General features: G+C 40.8%; 8 protein-coding genes across 10 annotated transcripts in view; 3 read left to right on the top strand and 5 right to left on the bottom strand.

Moving 5' to 3' along the window:
* The window catches only part of LOC133843319 (uncharacterized), a 21092-nt gene extending 14324 nt beyond the window's left edge, over positions 1-6768 (bottom strand). For both annotated transcript variants that reach the window (XM_062276821.1, XM_062276822.1), the window contains exons 1-9: positions 6600-6768; positions 4701-5596; positions 4012-4186; positions 3786-3952; positions 3669-3734; positions 2553-3290; positions 1398-2493; positions 943-1331; positions 710-888 (exon numbers count right to left, since the gene is read on the bottom strand). In XM_062276821.1, coding sequence (XP_062132805.1) covers positions 710-888; positions 943-1331; positions 1398-2493; positions 2553-3290; positions 3669-3734; positions 3786-3952; positions 4012-4186; positions 4701-5596; positions 6600-6768 — 3875 coding nt within the window. The remainder of the gene's footprint in view (positions 1-709; positions 889-942; positions 1332-1397; positions 2494-2552; positions 3291-3668; positions 3735-3785; positions 3953-4011; positions 4187-4700; positions 5597-6599) is intronic.
* Positions 318-13598, top strand: LOC133843325 (uncharacterized). 2 transcript variants are annotated; one of them, XM_062276831.1, is made up of 4 exons: positions 318-444; positions 12138-12448; positions 12526-12892; positions 12966-13598. In XM_062276831.1, the coding sequence occupies exons 2-4, from the start codon at positions 12150-12152 to the stop codon at positions 13239-13241; spliced, it is 942 nt and encodes a 313-aa protein (XP_062132815.1). In that variant the 5' UTR covers positions 318-444; positions 12138-12149; the 3' UTR covers positions 13242-13598. The 2 variants fall into 2 exon arrangements, with proteins under 2 accessions (XP_062132815.1, XP_062132814.1); XM_062276830.1 differs by lacking the exon at positions 318-444 and having other exon boundaries at positions 12045-12448.
* On the top strand, positions 321-6596 carry LOC133843326 (RWD domain-containing protein 2A). The gene is made up of 2 exons (XM_062276832.1): positions 321-444; positions 5689-6596. The coding sequence occupies exon 2, from the start codon at positions 5701-5703 to the stop codon at positions 6547-6549; it is 849 nt and encodes a 282-aa protein (XP_062132816.1). The 5' UTR covers positions 321-444; positions 5689-5700; the 3' UTR covers positions 6550-6596.
* On the bottom strand, positions 7290-9044 carry LOC133842907 (neuropeptide FF receptor 2). The gene is made up of 3 exons (XM_062276202.1): positions 8743-9044; positions 7898-8527; positions 7290-7842 (listed from the first exon to the last, which is right to left on the bottom strand). Exons 1-3 carry the CDS (start codon positions 8767-8769, stop codon positions 7321-7323), a joined length of 1179 nt encoding a protein of 392 aa, XP_062132186.1. The 5' UTR covers positions 8770-9044; the 3' UTR covers positions 7290-7320.
* On the bottom strand, positions 9193-11114 carry LOC133842909 (alpha-tocopherol transfer protein-like). Its single transcript, XM_062276203.1, has 3 exons — positions 10356-11114; positions 9925-10297; positions 9193-9559 (listed from the first exon to the last, which is right to left on the bottom strand). Exons 1-3 carry the CDS (start codon positions 10652-10654, stop codon positions 9305-9307), a joined length of 927 nt encoding a protein of 308 aa, XP_062132187.1. The 5' UTR covers positions 10655-11114; the 3' UTR covers positions 9193-9304.
* Positions 13599-14712: 1114 nt separating the features above from the next.
* Positions 14713-15925, top strand: LOC133843330 (glutathione S-transferase theta-1-like). The gene is made up of 4 exons (XM_062276837.1): positions 14713-15019; positions 15076-15178; positions 15235-15551; positions 15611-15925. Exons 1-4 carry the CDS (start codon positions 14902-14904, stop codon positions 15757-15759), a joined length of 687 nt encoding a protein of 228 aa, XP_062132821.1. The 5' UTR covers positions 14713-14901; the 3' UTR covers positions 15760-15925.
* A 78-nt stretch (positions 15926-16003) lies between these two features.
* On the bottom strand, positions 16004-17656 carry LOC133843324 (alpha-tocopherol transfer protein). The gene is made up of 4 exons (XM_062276829.1): positions 17478-17656; positions 16761-17106; positions 16324-16696; positions 16004-16258 (listed from the first exon to the last, which is right to left on the bottom strand). The coding sequence occupies exons 2-4, from the start codon at positions 17081-17083 to the stop codon at positions 16004-16006; spliced, it is 951 nt and encodes a 316-aa protein (XP_062132813.1). The 5' UTR covers positions 17084-17106; positions 17478-17656.
* A 1825-nt stretch (positions 17657-19481) lies between these two features.
* Positions 19482-26599, bottom strand: part of LOC133840428 (matrix metalloproteinase-2) — an 89866-nt gene continuing 82748 nt past the window's right edge. The window contains 7 exon segments of the mRNA XM_062272242.1: positions 19482-20742; positions 20801-20942; positions 21007-21146; positions 21149-21542; positions 21544-21713; positions 22694-22839; positions 23313-23453. Coding sequence (XP_062128226.1) covers positions 20204-20742; positions 20801-20942; positions 21007-21146; positions 21149-21542; positions 21544-21713; positions 22694-22839; positions 23313-23453 — 1672 coding nt within the window. The 3' untranslated portion in view covers positions 19482-20203.

Genomic DNA, 26599 nt, shown 5'->3' on the forward strand with positions numbered 1-26599 from the left:
CCAACTTGTGAAGCTTCTTTCGGAATTTTCGTTAGCCCTGAAATCGACACTAATGCAGTATGCATCAGACTGTTCGACGTTTTAAAAGTTCCTTTACTTGTTTTTGTTACCTTATTTCTTGCAGAAATTGTACTATTAAATTATCAATCTATCTATCAATTAGTTTAAAAGTGAATTGAATTTTGTTTCTTCGCATAATCAATTATTACACTTCAAAATAATCAAATATTAAAGAGCACTTGTTTTCGCGCTCAGCAGAACAATTGAATAATTTAGTATATGCTAAGTCATGAATTTGTGTATTTTAAAAACTAACCTTGGTCACATCGCACTTTAGCCACTATTGTTTTTCTTGACCTGAAGTGTGTTGTTGAACAGTTTTGGAAGCTACTGCCTGCCAGTAGAAAGTGCATTTAAATTAAATTAAACTGCAGCAAACATAAGGTAAAATGTAGATTATACCTAAAGTGAATGTGTCGTTTGGTCGGTGTGTTCAATTGCAATTGCAACGTGTACAGAAATTTCACCTGCCTATATTAGAGCGCACAGCTGATTTTTACCTTGTGCGTGTGTGTGCGTTACAGTTTCGAGTGTGCATGTGTATGTGTCTATGTAGTTGCTCAATGCTTGCAAAACCGTTTTTAGCGCGTAAACAAATGCAGTGAAATTTGATACCGCATTACAACAAATCGCTTTTACGACCACTTACCCTATGCCCTCAACAAGTGCGCCATCTTTGACACGTAGTAGCTGTACTTGTTTCACTGCCAGCGGTTGTGCAAAAGTGACGTCATGCTCGAAACTTAGTGGCACATCGAGGCGCTGACTGCGCGTTCGACTGAAATAATTTTGACCGATATGCTCCACATGCAGACCATTAAGAGTGCCCTATAACAATGAGATGTGTGCTTAAAACTGCGCTTTCACATTCTGCTGACTCACCTCAAACTCCAACAGTCCCTCAAAGCTGGCATTGTCCAATTGTACGCCCTTCAATTCCACATGTTCGTTGTCCAGCCATATCTCATTCAACACATTTTTTAATCGTCGACCATTCAGCGTGTCATAATGGGGAATCCCGCCAAACTGCGCCTGCTCGACGTGCAGCGTATTCAAGGCTGCATCGCCGCTTAAATAACGCGATAGCGCTGGTAGATGAAAGCCATTCAGGTTGCTCACGTTGCATAGTTGCGAGGAGGCAACAAGATTGCCGTTAATCTGGACGGGAACTGGCAGGAAGCCTCCAACTTGTGTGTACATCATGTCTTCTGGTATTCGTAGTCCGTTGACACGCTTCACATTAATTGAATGCGAAAGCACAATTGGATTCACTACATAATAAATAAGTATATTGCATTTCATAATCAGCTTTGTTAATTAACCAACTGCTTACTGACCAAACTTCACAGCTTGCAGTTGCTCCGAGCCATTCAATCTATAAGTATCGCCGACCAGCTGTTCCAACGTGTAGTTGTTCAGTCTGCCCTGGAGCACAACGTTCTGCTCACTTGCCACACCAGCCACAGTCTGCCTTGCTGTGAACTGCTGATCGCCACTTGTCTCCAACCAGCAATGTCCAAAACGCTGTGCCTGAATACCATTTAAAGGGCCACTAAAGCTCAGTTCGCTAATGTTGACAGGATGGCGAAAGGTAAAGTCCCCGACATATTTAATATTGCCTGCCAGTTGCTGCAGCTGCTGCTCCAGTTGGGCAATGCTCACATTATTGATGTGCCCCTTCAGCCACACGTTACGTGCATGGATAGTGCCATTGAAGTTGCTTGGCAGTTGCCAACTGCGCAGTCGTTGTGCTCCCTGCTCGTAGAGCTCTTCCAGGTGGTGGCCAAATAGCGTGCCATGCATGTGAAGTTGCAGCACATTCACCTGGTCAGCGTGTAGTTCATTCACATACAAGTTGCTATTGATGTGCTGGTCGCCAGTGCGTCGCATGTAATCGTCAAATTTCAATTGATTCAACTGTAGTTCTGTGGCAATTAGCTGAGGCACGTCTATGCTAGAAAGTTGCATAGGAAATTTGAGGCTCTGATTGCTACTCTTGAGCAGCAGCTGCTGCGACAGCTGATCCACAGCAATGCCATTCAATATGTTAACCTCGGCAAAGCCTTTCAGTATTGTTAAACCCTGTGGCCATAGCTTGGCACCCTCGACTACTTGCACTTCATCCACATTCAGCTGCACTAGCTGTTGCAAGTCCAGCGCATTGATAAAGCTTAGTTGCGTATCATTGGCATTTAACTGTTTCTCGAAACGCAGATTAATATCATCCAGTTGTTGGTCAACTCGCAACGCCTGCTCCAATGTCATGGCTGTGGATGGACGCACGCTGTTCGATGCCACGAGTAAATCCTGCACTTTAAGCAGCTGCCCAATGGTCACATCTGCATTGATTACAAAGTCACCCTGCAGCTGAACTGTCTGATGTGTTACTTTCATGGGCGACATGGCACGCAGCTCAGCTCCAAGTAATTGACCCTGTAGAAGAGAAACTTTGATAAGATGGGGAATCCCCGATTATGTAACTTCTTGCTTACCGCAATGGTGATGAGCTCCAGTACTTGGATATTCTCGAATTGTTTGGCACCCTCAATAATCTGCGTATGATTCGCTTCATGGAGCAGTACATCAAAGCTTTGCTTGTTCACATGTATTTGATTCAGACGCTGATTGATCTGCAGCTTGTTCACTTCAATGGGCTGAGCGAATTGTACATCTTGTTGCACAATATAATCACCCCCATCGATGGATATCAGCTGACTGACTGGACGATCATTAATCTCATTGCTATTGACCATAATCGCCTCCGCCTTTAGGTTGCTAATGTCCACGTTAGCTTTTATGAACTGCACTTCACTGCCCCGACGCTTAAGCGTTTGTTGTAACATCTGCGTCCAGTTGAGGCTATTGAGGCTGCCATCAATTTGGAGTTCCTGCAAGTTCAGCTCTCCTATGACAGGACGTTGCTGTTCCTCTCCGGTCACTTCCTTTAAGTTCTCACTAACGTAAACATTGTCCGCTTTAACTAGCTCATATGTGGGATTTTTTGGGTCGACTCCATTAATGCGTTTTGCTTGCAACTTCTCGTGCACCAACAGAGTGCCCACTGTTATCTCGTCGAATTTGTGTTCCGTCTTCTGCTGCGATTTGACAGATCGCTTTACTGGTTGATGTTGAGCCTCAGCTGCATGCTGATCTAGTAGATCTAGAGCCCGTTTTGCATAGCGCAAGGCATCCCAATAGTTTGTTGAAAGGTGCTGTTCTACATCTACGAACTGTGTAAGAGATTCACATACGTAAGGTATGAAAGTGTATGCAAGATACAAAATTAAAGAGGAATTCTATTTTCAAATCAAAAATAAATTGTGTTCAATATATTTTACAGCATTCTAAAAATTGAGGCTCTTTTTGTAATGCATGTCACGTCATGTAATTGGATAATAAACTTGATAGATTGCAATTTGAATTATATGTTCATTTTGATTTGATCATATTCATATTGTTCGGGGTATTTAACACTATGTTGCTAGCTTTCGTTAGTTTGTATCTCGTTTGATTTCCTTAGTTAGGCTCTAAGATTTTTAGTTCTATTTGTTTAACCTTAACTGATTAGGTATTGCTATAAGCATTTAAAAATTGGTTAGATTACTTACAGTTTTGGTGTTCACACGTTTCACATGCATATCTCGCACTTTCTGATTTCGATCCTTGAGCTTTTTCTGAGTAATCAATATTGATCAATGTAATTTGCATTAAATACTCGAACTTACCTGCAAAGCTTTAAATAATCGATCCACATTCATGTTCTCCAATCGCTTTGTTTGCTGGCGGGCCCAGTCGATGATTTCCTGTCGCAGGACATTGGCATGTTCGTCCTGCTTGTAGAGTGGCTGAAATATGTTTGTTTCGTTGGCGACCATATTTTCATTGGCAATAACTGCAAACAGAAATGTTTATCATAAGATATCGCTTACACAAGGAAGTGAAAAAACATACCCAGGTAACTTTGCTCATTCTCCACATAGCTGCGCATGCGTGCCACGCCTCGACTTAAGGCGCCCTCGGTAAACTGCACCGTTGACTCTTCGAATTTCCAATCATTAAGGTTATAGATTTTCACATCCTGCTTATTGCAGGCCACCAAAAGCAGAAATTTCTCTGAAATTACATGCTGTACACAAAGACAAAATATGAGTTGAAATTAGACTTTGATCCATGTGATTCATTAATAAAATAGTTAAATGACTGAACTATTAAGAAAACTATAAATTGAGGTGCCTAATATTCAACTATTAAGAATAGAAAATAGGATTTATGATAAGACATATGTAGAAGCAACCAAATTTGAGTATTATTTTGCAAATTAGCAACACATGTTTAATAAATTACAAAAATAGATAAATACGAGCTTTAAGTTTAACATAAACAATAACCATTGTTTTATACTTTCTGACAGTTTAGTTATAATTGAATAATAAAACTTGCAATATAATAACAATTTGTAGCAAATATTTCAGGTGCAGCTGCACTTCCCCAGTTGCTTTGTCACATTTAATTATGTTTTGTTCTCTAAAAATGGAGAGCACAATTATTTCACAATCACTCTATGCCATGCGGGGTTGAATATTGCTTTTGAAAAACAAAACTGATGTCTCACAGTTTGACAGTCACTGCATTGTACTCACCGTGACGGGTAGGAAGCGTTCCAAAGCATAGAAACTCAAGCGCTGATAGGGCACAAATTGTCCTTTGTCATAGACATAGATCACAGTGTCCGCTTCCTCAGGTGTTCCACTTTTGGCCCGGCCAATTCCATTACCACCACCTGCCACCGTATTGCCAAGTATTAAAAAGTGTCGTCGACTCACTTCGTTCACCGGGAGGCTAAAGTACTTGACATCGACGGCGCCATTGGAGCGCAGTCGTTGAAAGAGTTCAAATCGTCGTGCACTAACATCGTACTTGTAGATTTCCGAGTATGTCGAGGTGCGTCCATTGGCGTTCGCATAGTTGGCCACCGCCACAAAGTCGGCAAAGTCAATCCCAAATGCTTCCAGGCGTCGGGCATTGTTGCAGGGAATGGAGCCAAGGCGTCGGAATGTGCCGCCGTTCCACTTGAAGTAGGGGCAACGCTGCTGCCTCTTGCTGCTGCTGTCAGCTTCATAAGCCTGCAGCAGTGTCAACTCCTGGCTGCTAATCCTCAGGTACATGCCACGCAATCGCAACTCAGCAAAGTATTGAACTGTTCGCATGCTTCTCTCCGGCGACAACTCATAGATGGGGGACCCATCACTGGCCTGATCCACGGGCTCGGTGTGATTGTAGCTGAGTGCCACATAGCCCAGACCGGCATAGCTAAGGCAGTCCAATGCCACAGCCTTTGGTGCCGCCTGCTGATGCAGCAGTGCGTAATCCTTCTCAGCCTCACGCCACACATAAACGGCAAAATGTCGCTCACCCGTCGCATCTTTGTGCAACGCTGTCGCATACTTGACCGTGGGCAGCTGCAGCATGCAAATGTCCAGGGGAAAGGGCACCGGCACCGAGGCAATGCGCACGAGACCATTGAAGCTGTAGCTGGCTAGAAGATTGGGGATACGTTAGGATTTAGTAAAAGCCGATTCGTGAGAGGTCTGAGACTAAAGCAAACAACTCTTTCTCAATTTTCGCCAGCCTTGGCCTGCCATGGAGCTGGCAAGCTATCGACGTTGCATTGGCCAGCAACTGGAGGAACTCGAGCTGCTTAGCTCCATTTACTGCGGCGCCGGCGAGCTGCAGTTGCTCGACGCCGGCGTCGTTGCGGATTTCAATGAGTTTATGGCCTCAGATGCTGTTGTGCTGCGCTCCCACCTCGAGTACATCATAAAGCTGTCCATTTCGGGCAAAGCTTGTGTGGACGTGCGTATTGAGTTGCCACACTTGTATCCCCGGCTGGAGCTGGCTAGGATTACTGTGCACACCACGTTGCTGGGCAAACTGAAGGAGCAGCGCCTCAAGGCCGACATTGACGCACATTTGGCGGAGCAGCGTGACGCTGAGGAAGCATATATTTTCCAACTTCTTACTTGGCTGCAGGAGCACATTGAGACGTTAATGTTGCGGCCGGAGAGTGAACTAGAAAATCAGCAGCTGGAAGAGGAGCAGCCAAAGGCTGGAAGTTTGGAAAGGCTTTGGATCTACTCGCATCACATTAAGTCGAGTGCCAAGAGACAGGAGATAGTGCGACAAGCCCGCCAGTTGGATCTCAGCGGATTTAGCCGACCCGGCAAACCGGGTATCATCTGCGTTGAGGGTCAGCCGGAGCAAGTGCAGCAATACTGGCGGGATATTAAGTCGCTGCGCTGGCAGAAGATTACCTTGATTAAAACGGAACAGCATCAGCGAAAACGTTTCTTCGACAAGTTCAGTGAGCAGCTCTTTAATGCCAGCGATGATGGCAACGACGAAGGCGTTATGAACATGGGCCAATTCATTAAGTTTTTGGAGGCCCACGGCACTGGCTACATGAAATCTGAGTTGTTTGGCTTAGTCTGAGAATTTCATAATAAATAAATTGTTATTGTTAAAAAAAAAAAACCAAAAACCTTTGTCGAAGAATTGCTGCATATCACGTTTGTGGAGTCGCATCGATTCCGCATCCAAGTCCGAACTCAGTCGGTAACTGGGATAACTTTCCTGGAAATGCACTGCAAAGGCGGTGATCCACATCCATATCGTACAATGGAATATTAATATAAATAATAAACGACACATTTTAATGGAAAACACAAAGAATACACTTAACACGTGCTGCGAGCTCTTAAAGAACAAACGCAAACTAAATTGCGACTTGCGACGGGATGATAGAGAGAGGGAGAATATTTTTCATAGGTAACGGTTCATACATACTGGGTAATTAGCAGCGTCAAAGGTGTATATTGGGCTTATAACAGTTTAAAAGTTAAGTTGCATATTTTACAATTTTGTTCTTGTTTTGAAAAATAGGTCAAAATAGGAATGCTTAACTTATTAATCTTCATTAGCTCTATAACTCGTGATGTTGGTTTTGGCCAATGTTATTTTCCATATAATTAGACGCAATAAAAATAGAAGTATGTTACAGCGTTACAACGTTCCAGTCGAGCACACTCGACTGTAGCTTTCTCTCTTGTTTTTACCCTTTTCAGGTCGTCTTTTATTAAAAGAATATATACTTAATTTAGTAATTTGGTAGAAAAGGACACATCTGCCTAAAAAAGTAGTCTGTAATGCTTGTATATGCAATAAGTAGGTATTTTATAGTCGACAGAAGAAAACTTGCATAGCCTAAATGAAACCTTCTCCATCGATTTGCTGATTTAATGAATGATCGGTATTTTCGTAAAGTTGGCATGATGTTTGCTCCAGTCTTTTAGTTGCCTTGCTCGTCGTCTCCCTTTCATCTATTCTTGGTTCCCGTTCGACATTTGTTTTTGACTGAACATTCTTGCGCTTTATGAAATCGCAGTAGAAACAACGATGCTCCCGACTCACTTTCCTTCTTTTGACCCATGATAGTTGATAGTATGCCCTCCTGAAGTTCTCATTGCTGTAGCCATAGATGATGGGATTGACGGCTGCATTCACAAATATAAGATACTGTGCGATGTACGAAAAGAGTTGTATGCCATTGTCAACCGTCGTCTCGGTACTATAATACTTGGCACGCAGCACCACCAAAATGGTGAACGGCAAGCGAAGCACCACAAAGACAATGACCACAATGAAAAGGGTTTTGGCTACGCTGCGTTTGTAGCTCACAGTCAGCGGATGCTCACGACTTAAGACGCGCTTCTCGTAGCGATCCAGCTGGGAAAGAATTCAGTTCCTTAAGTGCTAATAATGGGTATTAAAGAATTCTCACCTTGATAAATATGGCCGTGTAGCAGATTAGCATAATGCCAAGAGGCAGCCACACTAAGACTGTGATGAGCACATACCAATACTTAGGCAATATCTTGGTGTTCTCCTTGCAATAACATTCCGTAAAGTTGCGCCACACACGCACTTTGTAGACCCTGTAGATGGCCAGAGGCAATGAAAGCAGTATTCCCGCCAGCCAAGTAGAAATGATCACGATGCGAGCACCTCGAAGTGTTAGACGAGACTCTCGCGGTAGCACGATGGCAGTCAGACGATCGTAGCTAACAGCCGAGAGGTTTAGGACAGCTGTGATCAAGAATACAACCACCAAGAAGCCCTCCATCTTGCAGCCAACGCTGCCCAGCTGATAGTTCTGATAGAAGTCATTGATCATGAACATAATCGGGCAGATGAGCAGGGTGAAAAAATCAGCGGTTGCCATATTGGCTATGATTAAATTAGTTGGTGATCGCAGCGATCGCGTTGTGGCAATCAGATAGATGAGAATAAAGTTGCCATATAATCCGAAAACAATTAGTGGCACAAATGCGCAAATCTTCCAAGCAATATTAACGATTGATTTATGCAACCAAATGCGGTCTTCTGGAAAATCCCATTGGCTAAAGTCAAACTGCTGCGAAATATTAGATTGATGTAAAGCTAGATAATCATTAATAGCCTCGGATTTCGCATATGTTCATACTTTTTAGGTATAAGAATAAATACAAATAAACAAAAAATAGTTTAAACATAGTGAATAAATACATCTAACTCTAAATTTTGCTATCAATTGATGAAAACATGACAATCTGCCAAATCCGAGGAATAATTATTAGAAGTACGCACCGTAAAGTCCGTGTAATTTGTCGACATTTTAGATCTGTTCTAGGAGGAATCTGAGAAACAACTAAAACAGGTGCCATCCGCTTGTGAGTAACATGCAAATTAACATGACAATTTATTGATCCTGTCTAATTCACTTAACTGATAGATAAGGCTATTAACATCTATCACTGATAATGCACACTAAAAGCTTGCAATATTTGACGTTTCCACTGCGTGGGCGTTTGTTTACTCATATTGTGATTAAACTTTCTGGAAAAACTCGCCTCACTTTGCGCTTCTCACGAAAGAATGAAAACGCTTGAGTTCTCATTCATATCCAAGTTGTTATATTTACATTGAATTCTTCTTTACCATATATAAACGATATAGTTAATTCCTTTTAGTTAATCCACTCGTTAAGTTCGCTAAATATCCTAGAAATCCTTCGAGTTTGATACCATCCAATGGCTGTTTGACTTTGAGATGCACTTTAATTTAGTTTTTTTTTGATACATTTGCTATTAAAGCTAAGCCTTGCAATGGTTTTTCCATAAAATTTCAGTTTGATTAATTTGGCGCTAATCTAATCGATGTCCAATTTGCGAAAGGATCCTTCAATGCCGAACACGGTGTCGGCATTCAACCTCTTGCCGGGACGCAGCTGTTCATTAACTCCGTATTGGTTATCTTCCTTCAGGTATTCGTTATACTCGAGCATCTGCTTCTCCATATTGACTATTATATCAGATATGCGTCCATTACTTCCACCATACTCCTCTGGCAAATATTCACGTGGAATAACCTCGTTCAGCTTCTCTAGATTTTTGTAGACGAAGAACTAGAAAACATTTTCAAGTGTAGAGCATGTTAGTTGTTTGTAAAGAAAATAAACTTAATATTTAATCAAAACCAGAACTAGCGCTCCCATAAGTTAATTTATTATGCCTGAAAATAGTGTGTCTAACTATTATTGATATTATGTTTGCTGTGAAATCTTTTAAAGTGCCTTTTAGCGTTATCGAAACAAATCAACTGATAAGCGATAATACGTGACGAATGCAGAAACAGTGAGCTGGATTATTGACTTTCAAATGGATTAGAGCTATTTATACTGCAATTTTTCCCTAATCGGTTAATTTATCGGCTGTCTTCTACTTTGTAATGCAACGCTAACATAAAGGTCGAACTGTTTATTGTACTTACTCGAGATTGTAGCTTGGCGGGCATTAAACTCTTGCACATGTTGAGCAGTGCAGCCGCCTCCTTAGGGCAGTTGATGAAATGAACTCCCTTGATTCGTGCTGGTGCTGCTTTATCGCCAAAAACGCCCATCTTCTTGATGAGCGGAAGATCGATTTGAGCTAGGAAACTGAGGCTCATACTACCCATATCTAGAATTTCAATATAGCCACTGATGACACTATTGTCATCTTCGCGCACCTGACGCTCCATGAGCAGCGTCTGGTAGCGAAAGAGATCGATTAACTTGAAGACCTTGGGATCAAACTTGGAATAATCTGTGAGCTGAATTCTAGGTCCGCCTGGTCCAAAGGGCTTGGGTAGTTGGACATATGTACTGTGGATAAATTGAAAATGATGTTCAATGTGTTCGTTGATCGATTTTATGGACTTACCCCGTGCGGCACAAGGCAATACTGCGTTCGTCCATTTGGCGATTCGCAAACAACTCCGGCATCATGGTTTTAATGGTGAGGAAGCTATCCAACTTGGACTTGGCCTTCTCCAAGCTGAATTTGCAGCCGCGCAGAAAGGCGATAAGGAATTGATCATCCTGTCGACACTTTAGATGCGGCTGTTTGGCAATCCAATCCCGTAGTGCCTGCAAATCAGCTGGCACTCGCTCCTCCACCTCATTTAGCTCCGTTGCGGCAATGTGGCGCAATTCAGCACTGAGAGGACGTAGCTCGGCCATAATCTGTATCTCAACTGTGCGTCGTGGCAACTCTCCGACTACTAAACTGGCCTACAGCTGCTGCTGTTGCCTACAATCAGTTGGCGCTAATCTACTGCCTTTATGACCAATCACACGCCTGATAATAGTGGGTTATTCGGCCAGAATCCGGGTACTAACGCACTCTCATTGCTCTCAACTCACTTCACTAATGTCTTGCGATGAGTGTCAAACTACACGCCGATTAGATTGACGCAACTCAAGTCAAAGAATCATGGTTATTAACTGTTAATGGTAACCCAACTGCAGCTGTTCAGAGATAAGACGATGGTGTGCCAAGGGTCGCCATCGGTGCTCGGGGGAGGGGCTTTAGCATCGATGTCGCGTCGTCGCAAAATGCAGGTGAAAAAGAGGCGCAAAAATAGAACCGTTTCGTTTTTTTTGTTTTCGTTTTTGTTGATATCGTCTGTTAATCGAACCGCGTAACCGTTATATGTGCCTTAAGTGTTATCTTATCGAAAACAGCGCTGCACAGTGACCGCAAACCTATGAGTAGAATCGGTTAAATATTATATATGTGCGATAGTTTCAACTGGCCAGAAATTTATGATTAACAACTCAAAAATGTACAAAAATTGTTGCAAATAATTTTATTTAAAAAATTCATTTTATTTATTCATTCATGTCAATTATCAGCATCAGATCAGAATACTTGAATTTCCGAATAAAAACACATGAAATATGTACATTTTTTAAACTGAATTTCCATTAAACAAATGCTTGATTTTTTATTTTATGTACTATATCTTTATTTCGTACTAAAAATAAAAACTCTACGAACCAACAAATTAAAAATGGATATTTCAAAAACAGATGTTAAACTATAAATTATTTAACCCAGTGTCTATGCGTATGTCGGTTATATTTTGTATATGGCTATATTTTTAGATAAGAAATCGGTTAAATTCATGAACGGTAACAATTTGAAAAGTGATATGTAAATTATTAGTAATTTTATTTAAATCTCACTAAGATTTCAAGATGGAAAGTTCCTAAACACAGAAATCGTGTTTAAAATACGGAACCTAAATTTTAAACTCTTTGAAAGTCAGTGTTAATCAGCCGATGGTTTTCTTTGAAACAGTTGTGAATATTGCCGCCTGATTGCTTATCGATTTACAGTCTTGAGGCTCTTAAAACAACTTGCTAATCTCTCGATTGCACATTTCATCAGCTACCTGTGGTTTGACAGCATACAAATTAAGGTGGCGACAGTGTGCGTTAGTAACGATAGCAGCTCCTCCTATCCTCTTATTGCTACACTGAGTGCGTGTACACCAAGTACTGTACACTTGTCTGGGAAGCTCGAAGTTGGCGCCGACTTTACTGTTAGTCGTGCACCAGCCTAGATAGAGTACACAAGTCTTTTTTTTTGGACAGTCTATACACACAATACACACACACACACAGCAATCTTTTAAGTTTCGATATAAAAAATTCGCAGTTATCCTAGACTATGGCCAAATTACGAGAGCTGGCGCCAGAGTTGGCAGACGTAGCGCGCTCTGAGCTCAACGAGGATGCAGCAAGTAGGGATGCAATCATTGTGGCATTCCGCACATGGATTAACGAACAGAACTACCTGGAGGCTCGCACCGACGATCAGTTCTTGGTTGCATTTCTGCGATTCTGCCTGTGGGACTTGGAAGAAGCCAAGAAACGCATTGTGTTCTTCTACAACTACAAGTCCAAAGAGCGTGGACTGCTCAAAAGTCGATCCGTAGACGACAAGTTGCTTGAACTGGCCAGATCGGGGTAAGCACGAACCCATTAATCATTTAAAATTAATTGCAATTGATTGATTGGGAGTTTCTCCATTTTATGTTCTGCAGCATATTCGCTACGTTGCCAAATCCGATTGGACCTGGTGGCCCTCGTATTCACTATACACGCATGGGACACATTGAGACTTCCAAGCACAGTGTCACTGACATCTTTCGCTTCCATGCCTTCCGCTCCGAAATCGAGATCAATACAGACGACAATTGGAACATTGCTGGCGTTGTTGAGATTATTGATTTCACTAAAATACCATATTCATTGCTGCTGCAGTTCGATCCAAGTCTGTTTAAACGCATGAACGCCTTCCTGGAGCATGGTATTCCCACGAATTTAGTGGCCACGCACATTGTGAACGCCTCGCGTGAAACGCAATTTGTACTCACCATAATCCGAAATGTGATGAAGCAGAAGGAACTGGTGAGTAATACGCTTCTATAACTATGGTGTATGACAATTGGCATAACGAATGATGTGTTCTTGGTTCTTTTAGCTGCATATACATCCCAATGTCGAGTCGCTGCAGAAAGCCATTGGCAAGGAGTACCTACCAGTGGAGCTAGGTGGTGATAATGGTTCGCTCAACGATGCTATGTCCCGCTACGAGGCACAGTTCAACAGCTTTGCATCCTACTTCATTGATGACGAGCGTTTCGGTGTCGATGAGAAGCTGCGCGCGGCCAACGAGAAGGAGCAGCAACGCAATGCGCAGCTGGTGTCTGGTGTCACCGGAGAAGAGGGCTCCTTTCGCAAGTTGAACTTCGATTGAGGCTATTGTTGTGGATAGGGCAGTTAATTGTATATTCAAATGCACATACTATATACACACTCCTCCTCACACCACCCCCCATCTCTCTCTCTAGATACATATATATATATATATATCCCATTTAAGTATCTGTATAGCGTGCATACCCTATACATACATATATGTACGAGTACTACTGCGCTATAGTGAACTTTGGTCATAGCAGAACCTGATATTTTATAACAATTCATAGAAAAAATAACATCGAAACTAAAAGCAAATTGATCAATGTTACAAAAAAAAACAAAAACAGTAAAACAAAAAAAATGTACACTAAAAAAACAACAACAAAAACGCCATCAAATGGCAAAAACCTCATGAATGTCGATTATAATTTATTGTCGTTCTTATCAAAGTATGTATGTATGTATGTAGTACATGTCCCGTCCATGTCTATGGACGGTTCGGAGGTTGGATAGTCGCCCAAATTTTTATTATCGCCACATTTCGCTCACTATGAACGTCTTCTACTTATACTTAAACTATGCTAAGTTTTTGGCTTTTATTTTAAACATAAACATGCGCGAACGCACATAAAACCATACAGAATGCATATATATAATTTTTCGATGATTTTTGCATTAGTTAAGTGTCGTTTTTACTAATTTTTGATACTAGTTTACACATATACATCATATATATACATATATATATTAATATATATATACAAACATATATATTGAGTATATACTTACTACAGATAGCGCAACCCATGTTGAGTACGTTAATAAATTAAAACGAATTTGTTTAAATGTCAAAACAAAAACATCTGAAACCAAACAAATGACACCTCTTTGATTTCTAGTAATTTATAAGCTTTATCTTCTGTAACTGTTAGCAAGCTGATAAGCTCCTATATGACGTATCGCAGCCTTGGCTATATTTTTCGATATTATCTGTGCTTTGTATAGATTCACGTTTGGATTATTTGTTTTTTGGCGCAACAAGGTTACTGATTAATTGATAAAGGGACCCTTCACAAGCCTATTTATCATTTAGGAATTGGCAAAAAGAAAAGTCACTAAATCACTTTTAGGCCTTATGTGATAAGAAGTATTTATTTTTGGCCACTTCAATAGAAATTTTCGCCCTTTCCAAGTATTTGGCGATCAACCTCAACACCTAGAGCTTGAAAAATGTTGCGATTTCATAGAGATTTACATTTTTCGGCCATTTAATTTTGAGTAATTTTAAAATAGTTTTTGAATTTTGTTTTGTATTGTATGTTTTTACTAGATGATTATGAGCTCTATACAATATCTACAGGTTTGGTTTATGTGTATATATATTAATGGGTTTTGGTGTTGTACGGTAGCTGATAAAAAGTCAAAATTTCAATTAATCATTAAGGTTGTCAAATTGACACTTAAAATTTCTGCTGTGTCATTTTCTGCCTGAAATTAAGAAATATATGTTTTGAACTGATACTTTTGATTATCAGTTTAAATTGAGTTCATAGCGCGCCTAATTCTCTATACGGCAAACTATAAGTTAGAGAGGGACAACAGCTTGGGTGCATACCACAAGTGTTTAAAAGAGTGTCAGTGTTGTAAAGCAGTAAAATTTGTTTGCCAGCTGATTTCATTAGAGCTCAACAAATTGTTGCATTAATTTCATAAGCATGTCTAAAGCAATTAAATACTATTACGATTTATTGTCCCCCCCATCGCGTGCTCTTTGGATTGCGCTAAAATTGGCGAAAACGCCATTCGAAGATTGTCCCGTGGCATTGCGCAAAAGTAAGTTTATTATTTGTTTACTGGTGTCGGCAATTCAAAGTCCATTCTCTCCATAGAGGAACAACTGACTGATGAGTACAAGCGCATCAATCGTTTCCAGAAAGTTCCTGCCTTGGTCGATGGAAACTTTCATCTCTCCGAGAGTGTGGCCATGGTGCGGTAAGTTAACATTACCTTAAAATTAATGGACAGTTAATCATTTATAAACTCTGTAGCTATCTGGCCGATTCAAAGAAGCTTACCGAGCAGCTGTATCCCACTTCCTTAGAAGAACGCGGTCGTATTGATGAATATTTGGAATGGCAGCACTTGAACTTGCGTTTACCCTGTAGCCTATACTTTCGGGAGGGCTGGCTCTTCCCCGCAAACGGAATTAAGCCCAAGCCAAAACAGGAGCAAATCGACAAATTAATTAAAAATGTTGAAGCCGCTTTTGGTCAGTTGGAACGCCTATGGTTGGAAAAAGACTATTTACTTGGCCCGAACTTAACGGTTGCTGATTTGTTCAGCTCCTCCGACATTGAACAACTCAGTAAGTAGACTTAAACATTCTACATATCAACATGTCCCAATGAATCTCCATTATTGCAGAGCTCTGCCAGTACACTGTAAGCGAAAAGAAGTTCCCGAAGGTGGCAAAATGGTTAGAACGTGTACGTGAAGCTAGTCAACCACATCATGAGCTGGCTCATGCATTTCTTAACAAGAAGCCTCAGCAAGCTGCTCAAAGCAAGGCTTAGAGTCTAAGATTCAGAATCCGAGAGTAGATGCCATGCCCAGTCCTTATGTTAGACAAAATGGTTTGTCCGTAGAAATTTTTGAACCTGCATTTATGTTTGATTTTGTAATCAGTTCAGCTTAGTTTTGTTATTTTAAATTACATTCTATTTAGTTGTGTGTTTTAAACTGATTTTGTTCTTTTCAGCAGTTATACATAATTGTTGTATTTGTTGTATAAATATGTGCTAATATTAGGAAATGCAATTAATCAATGTCAAGTTTCCGAAATGATCCCTCAATGCCAAAGAGCGTCTCCGAGTTAATTGGCTGACCGCGGCGCAGTTTCTCATTTGTACCATATACCACATCCTGTTCAAAGAATTCCGTGTAGTCGGTCAGTTTTTGTGTCCAAGTGTCTACAACATTCTGTATGCTTCCATTTGTGCCTCCGTATTCAACGGGAAGACACTCCTTGGGCACGTGTTGATACAGTGTCTCCAGCTTGGAGTGTATATGGAACTTTAAAAAACAAAAGTATTTCATATTAGCTTGATATCTCAACAGTGCTTAATGCTGAAACTTACTCGCTTGCGAATTTTGTCACTCATCAAGCTCTTTGCAATGGACATTGCCTTTTCGGCTGTGGAAGGTGCGTTGATAAAGTGGAAACCTTTGGGTCTGTACGGCAAAGCCTTGTCACCCAGCACGGCGAGTTTCTTGATCAGCACCACATCGAACTGGAACATGTGACCAGCTGTCACGCCTTTCATATCAATAATCTCCACGAATCCAGATACCATAGCATTGTCATCTTCACGTATTTGAATTTCCCCCAGCATAGTGTTAACCTGCATCACCTCTGCTATGGAATACTTGTTGGAATCGTACTGGGCATATCGTGAAATGTGAATGCGTGGTCCATCCGGTTGCAAAGGTTGCGACAATCGTAACAGGCAGCTTTTACAAGGAAATAAACAAATAAATTGAAAATTTACATATTTTAAAGCGCTATAGTATTTACCCCGTCTTGAGTATATTCAGCTGTTTTTCACCCACAAAGCGATTTTTGTAGAGCTCAGGAACTGCACCTCGCATCGCATAGAAATTGTCCAGCTTCAATTTGGTCTTCTCCAAGCTGTACTTACACCCGCGCAGAAAAGCAACCAGAAACTGGGCATCTTCGCGTGCTTTCAAGTGGGGCTGCTTTGCAATCCATGTCCGAAGTGCTTCGATGTCCTCGGGAATGCGATCGGGCACCTCGCCCAATTCCTGCTGAGCCTTCAATGCCAATTCAGCGCTGAGTGGTCGGATGACATTATCATCGATGGATTGATTGGACGACATGGTTTAGGTACAGGTTCGGTTATCTGCATAGATATGATTATACATAGAACTTTGATTTATTAAAGTTTGTCTTTCAATAGTCAACTTCCGGAGCCATTTGCCATGCCGTGTCGTGTCGTGTCGATTAGATATGGTCTAAGGCTACCAGTTAACGCAAATGCACCATTTGGCAAATGATTTGTCATAGATTTGAGCAAACCCTTGGGCAAATACCAAACACTGATAGATAACAATAACAGTATAACTATCTCAGGGCTTGGGTACGGCTAAGTCACTGTGACAAATGGCTGGTAATGTGTAAACCGCTATCAACCGTATAAGGTGGGCCTTGGCTTGACTTTAGAATGTGGCACAATGCTTAGTTTAATTCTCGTGCCGCTCGACCTCTACTCACAATTGTCTTCAATTTAATATGATATATATAGAGCAGATAGAGGCAAGTAGTATATTTTTGTTGTATATATGCACATATAATTGGGTAAGCGTAATATTCACGTCGGATTGCGCTACGTATGTATTTAAATATCGAACCACTAACTACTGAACTCGCCTGTGGTCTGTACGCGACTGTCACCGGTTCGGCATGGTCGTTACCGTTTTTGGATCTCTGCTGTGTGGGTACTCGTACTGACACTCGCACTCAGAATCGGATTCATTTTCGGACTGGCAACTGGGACTGGGGGCGGCGGACTCTTTCGTTTCGTCACGGCGAGCTATGACGCATAGACTAATGACAGTTGTTGTCACTGCAAGAGTCAGTCGAAGAGCAGCAAACCGTATGCGAGAATTGAACTTGTTGGTCTATACGGAAGCGATTGTAATGAGTGCTTAACCCCAGATAAGATAAGACAATGTAAGGAATACTAAAAACGCTCATTACTCAGCTATCAATTCAATGGACGACTTCTCAGTTAATATATTCAAACTGACTGTTAAACTTAACATCTGTTCTCACTGCTCAGCACTATCAATACTGTCTCTGGGCCCATTTATCAGCTAGAGGCAGATATCTAAAGTATTTCCATTTACCTGTCTATATAGCCAGATAAGGGCATTATCGTTAAACATGATACATCTGTGTTGTGTTTTTTTTTTTTTAGTATTCACTCGGGGTTTTGCTTTTTACATAGCACAACAAATTATAATTACTTATCGCTATATTTTATGTTAGATATTTGCACAAATAAAGCAAACGAAATCGCACGTATTTTGGTTTGATCGGTTTTTGACACGTCATTGTGGAAAAAGAACCGTATTAATTATTTTATAACACCAAAATGGTTTGAATCACTTAGATAAACGACCTATTTTATATCTGCATATATGCAGAATTTTCTTTGTATTGAAAAGGGACTAGCTTCTCTGAAATAACTTTGATTGTTAACAATATATGTACATTTTTCATAAAGACTTTAATTTATAAAGTTTTCCTTTGGCGTTCAGTAATAAACAAATTCTAAAAGGTTCCTCAAAATTGATTATTTTACCTAATGAGGTGGGCAATTATTTTATGCCCCTTCTGAAGAACCACAATAATTTTGAATTTCGAATATAAATGTAATCTTAATGTTTCCTGGAAATTCGATAAATATCACATCATAAATGTTGAAAGATACTATGAAGAAATTTTAGTAGACCAAAGTATAGTTGTTATGATTATACTAAATGGATTTTTATTATGTAAAATTAGGTAATGGATATCTCACAATCAAGCATACTCAATATTATCTATTCACTTATAATTCAAATTGAAAAGTTGCTTTTTACTTTTATTTCATTGAAAGAAACCGGATTCGCCAAATCTTCAATGATATTCTGGTCACCGGTTTTAGAGAAATGTGACATATAGAATTTGCACAATGAACTCTAGTGTCTCATTTGACATGCAGTTGATTTCGTCAAGCTAACTTTAGACTTGATAATTGTCTGATTTTCTCGGTATCTAATTTGTATATTATATACTATTCCTCGTTTTAAGTTTATTGTTTTTTGGTCATTCCCAAAACTGTGAAACAAAAAATGAAATGCATGTATCTTTAAAAACAGACATCTGCGGTAAATAAGTAGAACTAACTTCATGGTATATAATTAACGATATCACCAATTTTATATATTATATTTCAAATAAACAACATTCAAACATTACGGTAGATTTAAAGCACACACAATGATTTGTGGTTTTAATGCAGTTTAATTACAAGTAAAATATTATTTATGTAGGAGTATAGTGTGTGTATTTAGGGATTTTAGTCAACAATCAGGTTTTGAAAAGAAGTAGAATTAAAGAAAAAATAATTTTTGTAATAAATACATAAATAATGAAGAAAACCGCCAGTTTTTAGTTTCACAAATTTTATTTTATTTTATAAAAATTTATAAAAAGATATTGCCAACTTAAATGTTTTTTTAAGTATAAATATACAAATATATAGTATTTATATAGCTAATACTAACGCAAAATATTTATAATAATTGTTATATTTCAAATTGTGGATTGTGGATTTTTTTGAGTTCTTGAATTTTTATTATTACAATCGCACACAAACAAATTTATGATAATATCACATTATTTAAATATAAACAATTAGAAATGTTTATGTTCAAATCAAATACAAAATGCGGGCAGCTCATAGTTGCTTAGACTCGGGCCAATCTGTTCGTCCTTATGAAGCAATACTGTATTTAATTATAAGGCAGTTGCGGCTGAGAAGTTCTCAATTGTTTTCTTTTATGTACTTATATATGGCTAAATAACTAATAGGTTTATATTTTATGTATCTTGTTTACATGCATTTTATAAAGTTTATTATTAAAAAGGTAGATGCAGTTAAACAATCCTGCTATTCGGCCAAATAGATGGTGTCTGCATGCACGATTGGCAAGTTATATTTGAAAGCAAACAATTCTCGAATGAAAATTCAAAGTTTTGGTTCTTGAAGGGTTTGTAAGGCCGCTTTGTGGGTTCTGCTGTCTGACAGTCGTGGCTCGATATCGAGCTCGATCTAAATTCCAATGGAATTCAGCGTAGACATTTTCTTGCCAGTTCGCATTTGAATGAGGAGGAAGGAAATTGTAAGCATTCAGTTGAAGCTTGGCTACAGCTAAGCTTAAAGCTAGATCTTAACTAAGCCAGGATTGCCATGTGAGCAGCAGCAGCAGCACAGAGACAATTAGACTGTGCTTTCGTCTTGGGCTGTTTGCAGAGTTGTTTTCTGAGGTTTCATTTGTACCCGACACTAGCGGCGATGTCCAACGCTGCTCCTCATCCACATCATTGATACTGCGGGCGCACTGCATCCACATCCGAGACGACAATTTGGGTCGGGCATGTGCCACTTTCATGCGGTCGTCATTGAACTCCCAGTAGCCCAAGTTCTTGAAGAAATACGTCTTGCCGTTCTTATACTGGAAGGCGGCATCGATATTATAGCCGACGCCCGCCCAGATGGACATATCTCTGGGATAGTCGAGTTCCACCTTGCCAGTGTTTTCATCTATGCGCCAGTATAAGGTGCCACTCGTCAGATATGTGCGATTGTTGTGCCCCCAGACGAATGCCGCATCGATTTGGTTGAGTGTCGGAGGCAAGCCCAATGTGGTCAACGGTTGCGGATAACCTGGCACCAAGGTGACCGAATCAAAGACGTAATACTGCTTGCCTGCGTGTAAATATATTTAGTTAGATATAGCTAATAAATATATGTATATTTCGCTTACCGATAAAGAAGACAATCTGTCGCTGCTGATTCTCAAAGACAGCGTCAACTTTGTTAAAGTCCTCAGGAAGTGCGGCCCAGTGACGACGCGTTTCCGTTGGGTATCCATTGTACAAGCCGTTGGCACCAATACGCCAGAGGAACTGTTAATAGAGAAAGGTGGTTAGGTTACGACACTGCATTATCTATTCGCTACTTGACGCTTACTTGTCCTCTGAAGATGAATAATTCACTGCGAATCATGGAAATCGCATCGTAGCTGGTCATACAACTGTCCGGCTTCGGTTTGCGTGGTTTATGGGGTTTGTGTGGCTTGTTCGGCTGCTGTGCGTTCGGATAGTTGTAAGGTCTATACGGCTGTCCTGACCACGCTCTTCTCGTTGCCATTGTTGCTCTCGTTGTTGCTTTTGTTGTTGTTGTTGGTCGTAAAGTTGTTGTTGTTGTTGTCATGCGTTCGCGGTCTCGTTCCCGCTCTCTTTCGCGTTGAATTCGCTCCCTCTCTCGCTGTTCGCGCTCTCTCTCTCCCGTGCTCGATTCCATTCGATTTCCCGGTTTCTCTCACGCTCCCGCTCACGTTCGCGTTCCCGTTCACGGTCACGTTCCCACTCCCGTTCTCGCGTGCGATCACGATTCGGATAATTGTTGGGATAGTAATTAGGATAGTATGTGAGAGGGCGCGCTGTTGTCGTCGTTGTTGTGCTGGTGCTCGGCGTCGTTTGTGGCCGATAAGGACCCCAAACCTTTTTCCTTGGCCCCATAAAGTTCCTGTATGCCATTACGATCATCATCAGGCAACTTGCCATCCACCTCGTTGTTCTGATACCAGGGAAACATGACCGCATTCTGGTCCGAGGAGTGGCCCAAGCCCAGGGAATGACCCAGTTCGTGGAGGGCCACGTTCAGAAAGTTGGTGCCTGAAAAACGCAATGAAAATGCGACTGGTTAATGGCAAGAGTGACTGACACAAAGGCATCGCCGTCGCCGTCGCCTTGACGACTTTGTAAGTGGCATAAAAATGGCGTCGCTGCAACATTTTGCAGCAAGAAAAAATACGTAGTAAGAAGGCATTTCACCGCAGTGCTCGACTTGCAGTTAACCTGGACGAAGAAGCAAAGGTTAAAACTGCGAGAATATTAAGTATTTTCTTCGTAAATGTTGTGATTTGTAACTAAAAACTATTCCTTGCAAGTTGTCATAGTTCTATTTCTCATGTAGAACGACAACCAATCAACTAGAGTTCGCTCATATCGTATAACTTCAGTATATACCCTTCATGCTCGCTTTATGGCTAGAGGGTATGGAAAATGCTTATTGCTGCGTTTGCCAAAGTCGCGCGTCATGCTGACAATTTTTTATTGGCATTAAAAACCATTAAAAACGTCGACATTGGGTTGAGCTTGTCGATAGGAGTGCGGTTCAGGGGTTTGTCTTTCACATTGGGGAGTGGGGGTTGAGAGTTGGGGAGAGCTTTTTACTGTTGCTGTTGCTGTTGCTAGGGTCACGATTTATAGCGGTAAATTACAAAACACATGCAGGCCGCCAGGCTACATGGCAAACAGACAAACTGCGACTGCGACTGTGACTGTGAGTCCGTCGGCGCCAGTTGCTCATTTGTTGTTCTGAGGTTCCGGCAATGCGCCGTTGCGTATGCAACGTTTATTGATTTTCCCCCTTCGGGTTGCCTGCGGTTTTGGCGCCTGCAATTTGCCCGCAGCTTTTTAGCCGCGATGTGACCGCAGTAGCAGCAGCAGCATCAACAGCAGCAGCAGCTGGTCGTGATTATTATTATCTATTACTATTATTATTATCTAATGTAATTAAATTATGCATTCATTTACTGAGCTGACCGCACAAACAGACACATACACACATACACACAGACTCACAGACTCACCTCGACTATCATCGCTGCTGGCATCGAATTCCCAGATCTCCTCTGCATCGAAATGCGCATCGCCGCCGCGCCCAACGCCGGGATAGAAGGCGTGTGCCAGCACCTGGCCAGGTCCATCAAATTTATAGCCATCGCCGTGATCGCGTCTGCAGAATAGAATAAAATGAAACCTCGTTATGTTTATAGAGTTAACTGACTACAGGCCGTTGATTAGTCAATGCAATGGCATTGAAATTACGAGCTGTCTATGTGCACACACGCGGTACTTATATACTCATCTACTGGCATATAAAAACAGCATAAACTCTTTGATTTGAAATTGGTTATGGCATAGCAGAAAAAAACACCCACGCACACCCTGGAACATGGGTAACATGCAGCACTTTCTCTCTCTCTCTCTCTCTCTCTCTCTCTCTTACTCGGTTGTCGTCATCGTCATCATCATCGGTTTCATGGTTTAATACTTGGATTATTTATCGTTGCCTGGTTTTAAGTGCAATTTTATGTGTTTGCCCATGGTGCACAAGGTTTATGGCACTACATAACGATTTTTCTTTTTATGATTTACCCCAACTCCCGTCCAATCCCCCTTACATTCCCTGTTTGTGTATATACGCACCGTGCAAAAAGAACCTGGATATCCGCCTGATCGCTGTACACTTCACGAAATGTCAACTTCGAATTGTTCTCCCACACTTTCAATGCTCTGGCCAAATTCATGCGAATTTTGTCAGCATCGGGCATTGACTGATTCACCAAACTGTAAAGAGAAAGAAAATGTCCAAATTAATAGATGTTTTGAAACTGTTATTTAGGTGCTTTGATTGTCCTGATAGATTTAATAAATGGACACAAAACGTTATTAAATTATTTACAATCTGTGTAATTTGTCAAATAATTGTGAAATTGTTCATTTCAATTGAATTGCAGTTTTTTATTGATTTGGAATTCAATTGACACTATGTCACAAAAGGATAATATATTGAAGCAAGACTCCTTTAAGTTGAAATGAAGTGAAAATCAAATTTCAAAGTGCATGCCAAGACTCCAGCAAGCTAGATACACAGCTCACACTGTATAAAATTCTATCTTTGCACATTGTTCGCTGACATTTTGGCCTACAACTTTGTCTCAACATGGTCATGTTGCAAAAGATACAAACCGCTAATATGAGGCGACTACAGTCCTTACCCCAAGCAACGAACTCTCTCTCTCTCACACACACACACATAACTTTCACTTTGTGATGCAAAAATACACTATTTTGTTTGCTACATATACAAGTAAGGAGGAAAATGGGGAGTAAAACTGTCACTTAGTTTACTATTTTTGGAAATTTTGTGCCAAAGTTGGCTGCAAATTTACCTGAAAGGCAAACACAGGCCGAGAGACGAGCGTCCCGAACTGAAACCCAACCCAACTTGTACCGCAACTCTTCACTTACGACTTTTACTCGATTTCCGCTTGGACAGAAGTTTTTAGACCCGGTCTGTTACCTATCTTGCCATGTTGCTATCCCTAGCATATTTGCCGTGCAGCGCAGAGCACTCTTCTCATGTTGTTTGTTCCAACGTGTTTCAACATTTTATGCAAATTAGTTATGTTTCTTTTATGCCATTGTAGCCAGGGCCACGTCTGTTGCTCTTTACTAAAGCAAAAAGTTTTCTCCTCTTTTTTTTTCCTCTTCTTTTTTTTTCTATGTGTGTGGTTTACATAAAATCCCCAGGCCTGGACAGCTGCTGCTGGCTAGTGTCCTGGGTTTCTTAATTTCACATCCATTTTTTCTTTGGTTTGCCTTTCCTATTTTTTTTTGTGTGCACTCCTTTTTGTCATAGCTGTACTGCCTGTGAGCGCTTGGCTTGACTTCTTCTATTTTTTCTAGTTTTTTTTTTTATATTTGCCTTGTTCCAGGCAAATGTCCTGTTGCTCGTAGTTTCTCATTTGCGGCTGGCTTACAGTGCGTATGCGTGTTTTGTCAACATGCATTGAGGCATTTAACCACTTGCGAACCACACCCACATGATCGTTTCACTTAAGTGGACTTTCTTATTTTATTTGGTTTTTCGTTTTTCGTTTTGTAGTTTTCCAATCAAATGGACCATTGGCTGCTGACACGTTGCCGAGAGTCAAAGACAGAATCCGAAACTGAATCCCAATCTGCATCTGAAGGCAAAGTGGCCTGAGGCTGAGTCTCAATCTGAATCTGACTGCAACATCATTAGCCACACGTATGGCACAAATGATTGGAGTCTGCCGCATAGCCACTTGACCTGACCTATACATGCGTGTTGTGTGCACACAAGTGTGTTGTTCGGTTTCGTCTCGTCCAGTTTCGTCTGCTACTCTGTTCTGTTTTTCCATGCCGCAGTTCATTTCCATGGGCTGCTCTACGACTTTCGACTGTGATTCCGGCGCTTTGCCCAAAACGTGCTCAATTGCAACGCCATTTGTTTGCTTAGTTGTTGATCCGTTTGTCCTTACAGTGAGACTGTCGCAGCAGCATCAGGAGAAGTGGCGGCGGGGCACGAAGGCTCAGCTTTGCTCAGTGCTCTATGCTTGCGATGTGGCTCGTTTGTTATTTGCTCAAAGCTTGTTGTTGCTTCGCAATGGCAAATTAACTGCACTACTACAACCAGTTTTACTTTGCGACCCCTTCAACTCTTTGTCTCCGTCCGTTCATCATGCTGCTGCTTCGCTTGCCACCTTGCTGACGAGTCCCTTTGTCGTGCTAATTTTGTTGCTACTGCGCTTGGATTTAAATGCGACCCATTGCACTGTGTCCTGTCACGTAGCCATTTCCAGCTGCAACAGCAGCAGCAACTACAGGAGGCAGGAGCCTCTCGGTTTGACCTCTGTTTGTCTTTGCCATGTCACTTTGTGTGCCGAGCATTTAAATTATTATGAACCCGCCTCGCTAACTGCAAACGAGAGGCCATACTGAGGACACGTCATTGCCAATGGGAGTCGCAACTACCTCGACGTCTAGTACGACAACTGTGCTGTGCTTGGCTGTTGGCAAACGTGTGTTTTGGCCAATTTGTTGCCTTACACGTAAAACAAACCGAACAATTAGCCAAATGGCTGCGCGACTCCATTTGCTACATTTCATAGGCTGAGCTATGTGAAAGGGGCAACGAGACAAGCAAGGATAATATGTTGCTATGTACTACAACTGCAGTATAGAACTTGCAACTGTTTTTATTACTTTCATTATGGAAAAGAATTCAAGGCAAAGTCATATCTTTACATATTTTTATATTCTTTGTTGCTCCTATATAATTATTGAAACTGGTTTAGTGCCACCTATTCAAGGGCTTAAGATCAACAACAATAACAAGCAACTTAAACATTAAATAACAGGATGGCAAATATATATAACAATAACATACAAATCACTATTGAGTTGCATTTTTTCAGGCGACGTTTTTTTTTGAGAAGATCCTGCGGGTGACATTTTTATACCCTATACCATCATCATAACATTGCGCCTCTAGGATATGTAAGTATTGAATAGAAAGAGTAATCTACAACTGCACAAAGTATATTTATTCTAGATCAGCGCCAACAGCCAAGACGATATAATCATATCAGTCTGTCTGTCTGTTTGAAACACGGCATCTCAGAGACTAGATGCTCACTTCCACTTCTGCAAATCGAAAATAATTGAATAGAAAACGTATTTTTTGTAAAAATTTGGTTGCAAGCACACACAAATTTAAGAAGTTATTTAAGAAATAATTTTATATGGCAAAAAAAACGAAGGCTTCAGAGGGGTCTCAATTGCTGTGACTATTGACTCAATTATTGTTGACTATTTGGTATTTTTTATACTCTATGGTAATATTATAAAAGTAAAGTATATCGATATACTAAATATAATGTATATAGCATTTTTCAGTAAGTTAT

This window comes from Drosophila sulfurigaster, chromosome 3 (genome assembly GCF_023558435.1).
Source record: "Drosophila sulfurigaster albostrigata strain 15112-1811.04 chromosome 3, ASM2355843v2, whole genome shotgun sequence".
Classification (NCBI taxonomy): domain Eukaryota; kingdom Metazoa; phylum Arthropoda; class Insecta; order Diptera; family Drosophilidae; genus Drosophila; species Drosophila sulfurigaster.